Source organism: Peromyscus leucopus, chromosome 5 (genome assembly GCF_004664715.2).
Source record: "Peromyscus leucopus breed LL Stock chromosome 5, UCI_PerLeu_2.1, whole genome shotgun sequence".
In the NCBI taxonomy this organism is placed as follows: Eukaryota; Metazoa; Chordata; class Mammalia; order Rodentia; family Cricetidae; genus Peromyscus; species Peromyscus leucopus.
The window spans coordinates 84,613,962-84,625,966 of NC_051067.1; the positions used below are offsets into that span (position 1 = coordinate 84,613,962).

At 41.2% G+C, this 12,005-nt stretch overlaps 1 protein-coding gene across 1 annotated transcript in view; it reads right to left on the minus strand.

Annotated features, from left to right (window-relative positions):
• Positions 1-501: 501 nt before the first annotated feature.
• The window catches only part of LOC114694525 (liver carboxylesterase 1-like), a 32,702-nt gene continuing 21,198 nt past the window's right edge, over positions 502-12,005 (minus strand). Inside the window, 4 exon segments of the mRNA XM_028871495.2 lie at positions 502-716; positions 719-780; positions 3,586-3,658; positions 4,689-4,820. Of these exon segments, the coding sequence (XP_028727328.2) occupies positions 598-716; positions 719-780; positions 3,586-3,658; positions 4,689-4,820 (386 nt within the window). The 3' untranslated portion in view covers positions 502-597.

Consider the following 12,005-nt stretch of genomic DNA (forward strand, 5'->3'; position numbering starts at 1 on the left):
TTCCCCATTCCTAATTTATGAGCCCCAAATCTACCATTTTGGAATGGTAATGTATACTCTAGTCCACTGTGTCATACAGGTGTGTAAGATGTTCTTAATTTTCCAAGTGCTCACTTGGATGGAATCATTTCTCTGTTCGGTCATTCCTGCCCACTCTGGGATGAGTAGACCTTTGTGTGTACCCAGAAAAAAGTGGCACAACAAAAATCTTATCTATCCCACAGTGTTCGTGTTTCCTTTAGACAGCAGGACAATCTTCTATCCACCCCCTGTGGAGGTGGCATCTCATGAAGTTGGATCTCTCTCCATACTTTCCTCTCTAATGCACATAGAGTCATCTTGAGCCAAAGACACAGACTCTAGTTTGATTTCCAGGGGAATGCTTTTGTGATGTTAAAATTTGAGAGTACAAAATCAAATGTTTCTCCTTGTTGTATTTGTAAAGTATGTCATACAATTCTGTCTTTCCTTATTGTGTTTATACAGTATGCCACACGATTCTATGTCCTCAGCATAAGATGCTTTATTTTGGAAACAACTTCTGTGGAATATCCATTCTCTTGGCTCCAGCCTCTCATACCTGACTGGGCCTCCTCATCAGAGCTCAACATGTTCCCGCTGGGTTGGCCTCTCTGCTGCCTCCTTGGCCCTGAGCTCAGTCCAAAAGGCTACTTCCTTGTCTTTCAGCCTATAAGCTACCTGTGTTGGGACTCCTTTTGCAGGTAGCCTTCCTTCTGGTCATATTCTGGCCAGTGGGGCAGCCCTTCTCCATTGGGATTCCTGTGAACAGAATAAAAAGAGAAAGTCACCACATCAGCTGTGCTGTCCCCATGGTACTCAGAGATGTGCAAGGATGCCTGGCTTATCTCTGCCAAGAAACTAGTAATCTACAGATGGACAGATCTCTATCTCCTGGGGTAGTTCTCTCTCTCTCTCTCTTTCTCTCTCTCTCTCTCTCTCTCTCTCTCAAATCATGTTATGATTTAAATATTACATTTTCTGCAAATCCTCATGTGTTATAGGCTGACACTAATCTGACAGTTAGTGGAATTGAGGGGTAGCACAGTTGGAGAAAGCAGATCACCAAAGCCTTGGACAGTGCAGGGGTTCCACTCTTCACATCATGACTTCTTGACTGCTAAGAGACCCGAAGCCATTTTCTCCCGAGTGTTCCTACCATGATGTTCTGCCTCATTACAAATGAAAATCCAAGTAAAACTCAGAACTCAATAAAGCTTTCATTCTTTAAGTTGATGGACGTTGGGCATTTTACCTAAGTATTTGAGAGCTAACACCTAAAACTGTTTCTGAGGAGTGGTTCAGAATACTTTTAAATTGGTTTGTGAAGGAATTTGGAAGTTTGAAGAGTGTGCTCTATAAAACTCAAAATAGACTTAGCAATGGATTCTAGTAGGTTCTAAAAGGAAAAAAAAAAGACAATGAAGCCAAGCTTTTAATATTTCAATGGGAATGAGGCATCTATGAGAAACTTGACTGGAGGTAACTAGTGTTCATTCTGCATACATTTGTCCATGCCCCAAGCTTTCTTGATAGGCTGATTTCAAAGATGGGTGGACCATGTAACTGGATGGGGTTGTTCAAAAGTATCACAGCTTTCAGGCCAATGTTAGGGTATTTTTTGTTGATTTTGATTAGATTTACAGGGAAATTAAAGGAAAAAATCACAGCATAAGGATTTGAAAAATTCAGTTTTTCACAATAAACATCAGTGCCCATATAAAGATGCAAGTTTTGTTAACATATAGAAAGAGGAAGTTATCCTGAGGACGTCTCAGGAATCTGCAAGATGGTCCATCACAAAGTTATCACTTGCTTCAAAGATTTTGCTTGAGGTATTAGCATTAAGTATCTCTTCATCTACTGTGTGGTATAAAAAGTTGATTCTGTCAGGCTTGCTTTCTTGTGCTCAGATACTCAGAGGCTTTACAGTCAATGGTCCATGGAGCTGAACTACATCTCAAGATATAGTTTTCTCTTGGCATCATCATGTGGCATTGGTTTGGCAGGCATGCAAAAGGCAAGGTTTATGGGGTCATCAAGGTTGCTACCTGGATTTCAAATGAAAGCGTGTGAAGCCATCAAGTGCATGGTTTGATGTCCCAGGTAGCAACCCTAAAAGCATGATGCATGTAAAATAAAAGCAAAAAGTAAAGTGACATTTTGATGGAGACCTAGTAAGTTAGAGATGCCATGACTTGGAACAGCTGCCCAGGAAACATCATGCTGTGAGTAGAACAAGTCTGTCTGAGTCATCATTCTATTGCTGTGAAGAGACACCATGGCCAAGGCATTTAATTAATTAATTTAATTAAATTTAATATATTTAATAAAGCATTTAATTGGGGCCTTGCTTACAGTTCCAGAGGTTTAGTCCCTTATCATTGTGACAGTAGCATGAGAGCATGCATAGCACCAGAGTGGTAGCTGAAAGCTACATCCTGATCCACAGACAGAGAGAGAGAGACTGTGTCTGACATGGGCTTTTGAAACCACAAAGACCTTGCTGGAGAAGTAACATACTTCCTCCAACAAGGCCACACCTCCAAATCTTCTAATCCAAGCAGAGTTCCATTCCTTGGTGATTAAGCATTCAACTATAGGAGCCTATGGGCTCCATTTTATACCCATATATTAATGTGGGTATTATTTTATTCACTTATACACAGGACCCAAGAAAGGCCACAGAGGCTGCAGGCAGCAAGACCTTAGGAGAATGCATTTCCAAGCTTTTCAGAGCCCATGTCTGTCAACAGATTCCTGAATGTTCCAAAGGAGATTTAGGATTTAAATTCTTCTCTCTTGGATTCTGGACTTGCTTTGGTCTGATTTCTCAGTACTATCTTTATCTTCCTCCCTCTAGAATAGGAAATATTTGGGCACGGTCCTTGCATCTTGGAAATCTGTTACTTTTTTGTTTGAGTGGGTTCTCATAGCAAAGGTTTACCTCAGACTGGGAAGTTTTTGGACTTGGATATCAAAGCAATATTAAAAGTGATAAGAAGTTAGGAATTTGTGGGGATGAGTATTTTTGATGGACATAAGCTTCTGGGGGTCATGGAAAGACTATAATTTAGAACTTAATACGACCCCAAAAGCTCATGGATTGAAGCCTTAATTCCCACCTGATAGTGCCACTGGGACATGGCAGAAAAATAATAAAGAAGGACTTTTTGGAGGAGGAGGATCATGGGAGACAATGCCTCTGAGGATTGTGTTAGGATCCTGGTCCTTTTCTCCCCTTCACAAGCAACAGGAGGTAAGAAGCTTTGACCTACTATATGCTACCCACACGATGTTCTGTTCTGACACAAGAGCTAATAGGCAAAATGATCAAAACCTGAAACCTCTCAGTCTGAGCTAAAATTCACAATCTCTCCTCATGTTGAAGATTCATGCAAATCTCATCACAACTACATGCCAGATAAACCGAGCTCTCACAGATGGAATGCTATGATCACAGGGACAGAAGGATGATCACTCAAACATTAGAAAACTATTTCTTCCTTGTAGGTATGACCCACTGCACCACACCTTCGGGTCTGGCATCTTTGCCCCCATCCTCACCCACTCCGAGCAAAGTTGGCCCAGAATTTCATCACCATCTTGCTGAGGTTGGTCTCCTCTTCTGAAGCACCATCTGTGTTAAAAAAAAATAAAATAAAATTTACTTACTTAACTTAAGATGTGGTTAATGAACAGCCACAGTACAATCTGAGTACCTTTAATAAATGTGGTCTTGTTTATGAACACATCAGGCTGAATGTGCCCAATCTACCCTGATCTCTGAAAAAAAATGAGGTCAGGCCTGGTTAGTATTTGAAGGGGAGAAATGCTCTCTTGGTCTTTATTGCATACTCATTGAGCCACAAATCTGCCTTTTAAGAAGATATCAGTGAGTGTGCCTTTGATTTAAAGTCAAGAGGAATATTTCAGATGCTCTATGCCTTTCTCTCTCATTCTGACCTACCCGGCATCCCTCTCAGGATCCAGTAGCAACAAGACTCAGTTTCCTCAGCTTTAACATCAGGGTTGTTGGCCCTTATGTCTGTTCTCAACCTCCTACACATACACCTCTGCATAGACTCTGGAAACAATCAGAACTGGGAGGTGCCCAGAGACACTGGTGTGCCATGGGGCACACGCTATTAGGAGGTGTGGCCTTGTTGGAGGAAGTGTGTCACTGTGGGGTGGGCTTCGAGGTTTCTTTTGCTCAAGCTTCCCTCAGTGTGACAGTCCGTCAACTTCCTATTACCTGTAAGATGTAGAACGCTCAGCTCCAGCACTACATCTGCCTGCATGCCGCCATACTCCCTGTAATGATGATAATGGACTGAACCTCTGAACTGTAAGTGAGCCACCACAATTAAATGTTTCCTTTTTAAGAGTTGTGGTCATTGGTGTCTCTTCACAGCAACTAAGACAGTGACCTTCGAATTCTCTTATTGGTGTTACAGGTCAGGATTCTGAGAACTGACTATGGCCGGGTCACATTAACACAGTCCCATGGTGTGTATTAAAGGAGAAAGTCTGGAGACTGTCCTACAGCTGAGCCGTTACAGAGCATGACAAAAGCCATTTAAAAAGGAGGAACTTGCTCAAGACAGTCAAGCCAAAACCTAAACCCAGGCTTCATATCACCAAGGCCACAGCCAGCAAACAGACATTACCTTTTAAAAATGGGGCTCCCCATACAGAGAAGAGATCATCACCATGGTCTCCTATCACTGTCTTGGGTCTCTTGTCTGATACAAAGCTTGGCCGATACTGAAACTCATACATGTAGGTGGGGGCTCCAGCATCTGAGGAGACATGGATTCATTCATAGTTCACATTACCAGACACACACCTGGATGGTGTCGAGACCTTAGGCCCTGCAGTTGAAACCACTCTTCAGCTTCATAGGAAATAGTTTTAGGAAGGCCCGGTGACTCGCTGAGGGCTGCACAGCTGGTTGATATAGAACTAGGATTTGAAGAAGATGCTGCTTACTAACTTAACAAGAATGGATCCACACATGCGGTGATGGCACCGGGTGAGTGTCAGTGATCACATCCGTGTACCGATTCCAGGAAGATCGAGAACCTCCCAGTTGTCTTTCATCCAGCTAGCTCTGGACATTCCCAGGGTTTCTCTCAGCTTTTCAGAGAAGAGTAAAGGAAAGGTTGACACACAAACAGGATTCTATGCTGACATAGAACGATCGGTCTCTTGCATTTCATGATACCATAAAACTGAAGGTTCTTATTTCATCTCCAACTTGTTAGCTTGTTACCCCAAGTGTAAGGCCTTTTTTTAAAAATTTTTTTTCCAGACAATATATTCTGATCACAGTTTCCCCTCCTCCAACTCCTCCTGGACCCTCCTCACCAAGCTGAATCTACAGCATCTCTTTCTCTCTCTCATTAGAAAACAAACAAATGGACAAACAAACCAGAATAGGACAGAACAAACACACGAGCAGGAAAAAAGAACCAATGAAAAAGCATAGGAAACCCATACAGGCAGAGACACACTCGCACACACAGAAATTCCATAAAACACACAAAATTGGAAGCAACAATATATAAACAAAACTGCCCAGACAAAGCATTATGAGAAAAGGAAAAACCCTCTAAAAATAACACTCAGTTAGTTTTGTGTTTGTCATCTACAGCTGGGCATGGAGCCTGCCCTTAAGAGTTGAGGGTATGTCCTTCTGAGTCTGGGTTACCTCACTCAAGATGATATTTTCTAGTTCCCAATTGATGAGAGAGAGGAGAGATACTGCAGGTGAGGGACGTCGAGATCATGATGGGAAGATGTGCAGAGATGACCGGCCATACTAGTTGAAGCCCATGAACTGTGGACTGGTGGCTGTGGAGCCCCCATGGGACTTGACTAGGCCTCTGGATATGGAAGATGGTTGTTTGGCTCAAACTGTTTGCGGGGTACCCAGGCAGGGGAATTGGGATCTGTCCCTGGTCTACGGGCAGGCTTCTGGAACCTGGTGCCTGTGATGTGACACCTTGCACAGCCTTGGCGCAGTGGGAAGGGGCTTGGAACTGCCTAGTCTCAGTATGCTGAGCTCTGCTGACTCCCCATGGGAGACCTTGATTTGGGGGATGTGGGGATGCAGGGTGGCTCAGGAAAGAGGGCTGGGGCATGGGAGGAGGGGAGATCTATGGATAGTATATGGAGCAAGTAGAAAATTTCTTAATAAAGAAAAATGAAAGGAAAAAAAAAAGAGTTAAGGGTATACCCAGTGAGGAGACTCTGTTAGAGTAAACTCATTTTTCCTGTGTAAGTAGCTGTGAACTAGAGATAGCTTCTGGGCTAGAGAAGCGTGATGTGTCCACATCTCTCTCAGCACTGGAACTCCGTCTGGCTTAGCCCTGTGCAGACCCTGTTCTGCCATGGACTCCGTGAGTTCACATGGGCAGCCCATCTGCTGTGTCTAGAAGGTCTTGTGTCCTTTCTGCCTTCTCTTGAACAGTTTTCTTTCTCTGATCCCCGAGAGGAGGGATTCAATGGAGACATCCCATTTAGGGCTCTATTTTCCAAGGGCTCTCACTCTGCACATTGTCTACCTGTGGTCTCTGTATTTGTTCCCATCTGCTGCAGGAGGAAGCGTCTCTGATAATTGGCTAGGCAAGACACTTATCTATCAGTATTAGCAGAATGTCATTAACTAATGGTCATTTTATTGCTGTGTAGCATTTGGTTTTCCCCATGTTTATGGCCTATAAATGGTGGTGAAATTGAAGTGCCAGGGCAAGGTAAACTTGTGTCTCCTCCAACTTTTCTCCTCCTCTCCATTGACTCCTCTCTCACCAACAAAGATGACCTGTCAAGTGTCAAGATGTCACTATTTTGCTTATAGGGTCAAGGGAGGTACCAATCTTTGCTCCTTATGTACTGGCTCATAAAACTCCAGTCTAGGACCCTCAAAACAATGGTCATAATAATGGAATAGATACCCACATATTAGATATAGTAGGAAAATGATTGAAAATGTATAATTTTACCAGAAAAGCTTCCTACTCTATTACAAGACATATATACGTACATTTATATATTCTTATTTTTATAAATACATATACATCTTTATCCATTTGTAATTCTGTTTTATCACCCATATACTTCATACATGTATTTGAGGTAATTCTGTGTCTATTACATTAAATACACCGTCATTACTTTATACCATGAGCTATCCACCCACAGAAGTGGATGAGGACAGCACATGTCATCACAATACAGGATAAGGAATAACTTAATTAACTCACAACTCTATCACCACAGCTTTAGGCCATCCTGTGAATCTGCAATCCACCTATAAAACAGTGCTCCAAAGCCAGATAGAGCTTCCTGGAAAGACAGTTTCACCTTGTCTTTGTTGCACAGTTATTTTAGAAAGGGAGCCCAGACTGGAACTCTGCAGAGAACTTTGTGGATGAGAACACATTTTTGAAGGCATACAGCAGAAGGTATGTTTGTAACTTTCCTGTTCAAAACAAATGCTTTTGTCTTTATTTTTATTAATTCTCTCCACCACCCCCCCCCCCCCCCCCCGGCAAAAAAATTGTGCAATGTGTTTTGATCATATTCACTCCCTCGTCTAAGTCCTCCCAGACCCACCCTTCCTACTCACCCAACTTCCTCATTTTTTTAACCAATCAAATCCAATTTGTGCTTCCCAAATATCCTTGGATATGTGGCCTTCCCATGGAGCATGGCTGACTGCCAGTGTGCTGAAGGAAATGAACTGCCAGCCCAGAGCTCTGTATTTAGGAAACGAGCCTTTAAAATGGAGGGAGAAATAAAAACTTTCCATGACCAGCAAAAGCTATGGGCCTTATCATCCCTGGTCCTGCCTTATACAAATGGCTAAAGGGAGTACTTTAAATTGAAACTTCAAGACAGCATGCATAACATGAGACATATGAAAGTCAGTGCTGTAAAATGAGTCAGATGTGGCACATTCAAGGATTGTAGTAATGATATGGACACATTTTTTAATCTACATAGTACAAGGAGTCAACAGGAAATTATGCTAATGATTATAGCTGAGGCAACTCCTCAAGTAGGGTTGAAATAGACTGACATCCAATCATACAGATTTTACATAAAAGACAGAAAGTGTGTGTTTATCAAGGGGTAGAGTCATAAAGTAACCATGTTATCACAAGAGAAAAGAAGCATTCAGAATCATATGGCCATAAACTGTTATATGTTATCAGAGTTACACTTTTACCAGCTTACTATAGGCTGTCAGAATTACACTAGGGGCCAGTGAAATAGCTCAGGCTGAAGCCCTGAGTTCAATTCCTGGAACTCCTATGATGTAACAGGAGAACTGACTCCCACTCTGACCTTCACCATGACATGATGGTGTGGGTGCACGGCAAACACACAAGCACATTGAAACAAAATACCTATAAAAGCACAATGGTAGATGTAGGACTTATGGTAGACACAAAGCAAAAGTCTTCAGTAGAACCATAACCCAAAATTAGAAAAAAATTAAAGGCATACTCCTTCAGAACAGCAGAAAAACCACAAAGAAAGGCACCAAAAGAGGAAGAAAAAATTATAAAATCATAATGGAACCACCAAAGTATCAGTAGTAAGTCTTTGAGGACCAAAATTATCTTTAATGTAAATTCTGAAATAAAGGAAATGAATTGAGTGGATTTTTAAATATACCATACCCACAGGCTTACCTTAGTGGAAATGAAGGTTGGAAGAGAAAGGATGGGAATGGATGTAATTTCAAAGGAAAACTAAACAAGAGGAATGGTAGCAATTATTATATTAGACCATAGGGTCTGAGTTTAAAAACATAATGAGCTAGACCTGGTGGCTCACACCTTTACTTACAGAACTCTGGAAGCTGAGAGAGAATTACTATGAATTTGAGACCTGTCAGATACACAGCGATTTCTAGACCATTCCGAACTGCAGTGTGAGACCTTATCTCAGAAGAAACAAATAAAGGACATCATGTTAAGGACAGGGTCAGATCAACCATAGCATATAACAATGGCAAATACAGACTCAACATCAGGGCTCCTAGCTATATAGAACAAATAGTGGAGATTATGAAGAGAAAGACAGGACACAATGAATACCACAGCAATAAGGAGTCTCCAATACACACATTTACAATAAGGGGCAGATCATTCAGGAAGAAAATTCACAAGCAATATTAGATTGATAATGTATTGGGACAAAGAGAATAATCAGAAATATGCAGAATTGTGCAGGCTAAGATTATGTTCACTTGACACAAACTGTAGTTACTTGGGCTGGTGGTCCTGGGCTATGTGAGAAAGAGAGCTGAACAAGCTATTGAGAGCAACCCAGTAAGCAGTACTCCTCCATGGTCTCTGCTTCAGTTTCTGCTTGAGCTCCCGCCCTGATTTCCCTTAACAATGAACTATGATGTGGTAATGAAAGATGAAATAAACCCTTCCCTTCGAAGGGCTTTTGGTTGTGGTATTTATCACGGCAATAGAAAGCAAACCATGGCAAGAATACTCTATCCAATGTTGACAGCCACCCACCGAACATTTTCTAGTGTAGACTGAGTGTGTCACACACACACACACACACACACACACACACACACACACACACAAAGTCATTTAATTCGAGAAGACTAAAATTGTACCAAATACCTACTTTTACAACACTAAAAATAAATTTTAAAAAATCAGCTACAAGAATCATTTTGGAAAATTCAAATTCAAGGGCTAAGAAACATGATCCTGAGCCACAGATATCCCAAAGAAGAAATTAAAATTGAGAATAAGTTTGAAAAAAATGAGAATAAAGTACCTTTTCCTCTAGGGTTCAGGGAACATAGTATAAGAGGTGGTAGAAAGAATTCAAGAGCCAGAATACAGGGAGAATGGCCGTGAAGTCCTGTCTTCTGGGCACGACACAACCACTGTAGTCGTGAATTCACAGCAGCTGTACTGCCTGTCCTAGGATTTTGAAGCATTGGTCCTATCAGTAGCCAATCTTGGAAGCGAAGGGTTTCATGAGGTCTTACTCCTCGCTGATGGACCACTGGCTACTGATGAATTGTTGGGGAAAAGGAGATATTACCCATCTGATGTTTACCCTCAGGAGAGCCCAGCAGGTTCCACCGATAGTTCCATACCCACAGCCACACAGGTGGCCCCCCAGTTAAACTCAGTGGCTCGCAAAGAAAATCAAAAGGAAATGAATATAGCAAAGGGGGAGGGATGGGGGACAGAGGGAGTAAAAGGGCAGGGACTGAGAGTGATCAGAAGGCATTATCTACATGCATGAAACCGTCTTTGCACAATTTAACTAGGAAAACAGTGCACCATGCCAACACTTGTGGGTGATAGTGAGGGAATAGTGATAGTGTTGTAAGGGAGTCTTATAGCAATAAACACTGATATTAAGAGAGGAAGAGTTTCAAACAACCCGAGATTACACACCAAAATTCAAAGAAGGAACAAAATCATAAAGTCAGAAGCTTGAGAATTTAAAAAATAAGGAAGATGAACAAAACTGAGATTTTTTTTCAGAAAGAAAGAAAAAACACCCTAAATTGATAAATCTACTAACCACAAAAGAAGAGGGAAGATCTAAATCAATTTAAAGACTCACAATCAGAAATGAAAGAGGAAACTCTACAACAGGGAACCCAGAGACAGAACCTGACATAAGAAACTACTACAAACAAGGACATGCACAAGAACAGGATAACCCAGAAGGAGCAGAGACAGTTAAGGGGACCCAGTACTCCCTGGACCACTGGGCAAGTGATAAATAGTTAAAATCCTTAAGATCACTGCTCCTGCTAAGGACACATTCTGTTTAGTTCTTTTGTATGCATTATTCCTGATGTTAATTTTCTGTAACTTAGCAAAAAATGAGGACCATTTTACCTCATCATTAGTGGCTGATGGACTTTCTCTTACTGCTTTGGCTGCCTTGACCCGAAGGATTGTCAGTCAGCCAGCTGGACTACCTCTATGCCAGCAACAGACATCTTGAACACTCTGCAGAAGCCTTGGGAAACCTACACAATGATGGCAGTCGGAATATAAAACTAAATTTAATCCAATGGTACTACTGCTGAATGCTGAAAACTACGGCCCATAGGTTAAAGAAAATGAACACACAAATGAATACAAAGACATCTCCTGATCATGGAGTGTAAGGATCCATTTTAAAATGTCCATAGTACTCACAGTGGTCTATTGGTTTAATAAAATATCTGCTCCAATTCTAATGCCATTCATCATAGAAAGAGAAAAATAATCTAAAAATTTTGCTTCCAAGATGATCATGATTAGCAAGAACAACGCTGGAACTATCCCACTGCCTTATTTTAAACTCTATTCTGTATCCACAGTTACTGAACAGTATGGTAGTTGCTTTACCCATGTGTATACATTGAACCATGGGATATAACAAAGATCAGAACACAGGCAGGGACTGACTGCTTTTTTACAAAGGTGACAAGAATATAAGATAAGATAAAACAGTCTCTTCAGCCAATGTTGTTGAGAAAACCAGATTTCCACATTCATAAATGAAACCATACTGGAGAGAAGACAAATTTAAGCTCAGAAACCCCAATCACAAGTAGAATCATAAAGGAAAAGCAGTAATTCTGGAAATTCACGGAAAACAATTACTTAGATTTAACACAGATTTAACACCAACTCCATGAACAAGAAGTGAAAAGTTCTTATTATCTTATCATTGAATATATGTAAATATCCAAATTAAAATAATAATGAAAGTCTTCTCTCATGATCCAAATAGATGTTTATTGAGAAGTGAAAATAGAAAATTGTAGTAAATATGTATAGAAAAGGCAACTCTCTAAATACTATTGAAGCGAATGAACAGCGATGTGGGGTTCCTAAGAGACTGAGAGCAAAGCCACAATATGGCCCAGCAGTGTCACTACTGGGTGTTTACTTCAAATATGTGGGAAGAGTTTTCTGAGATGT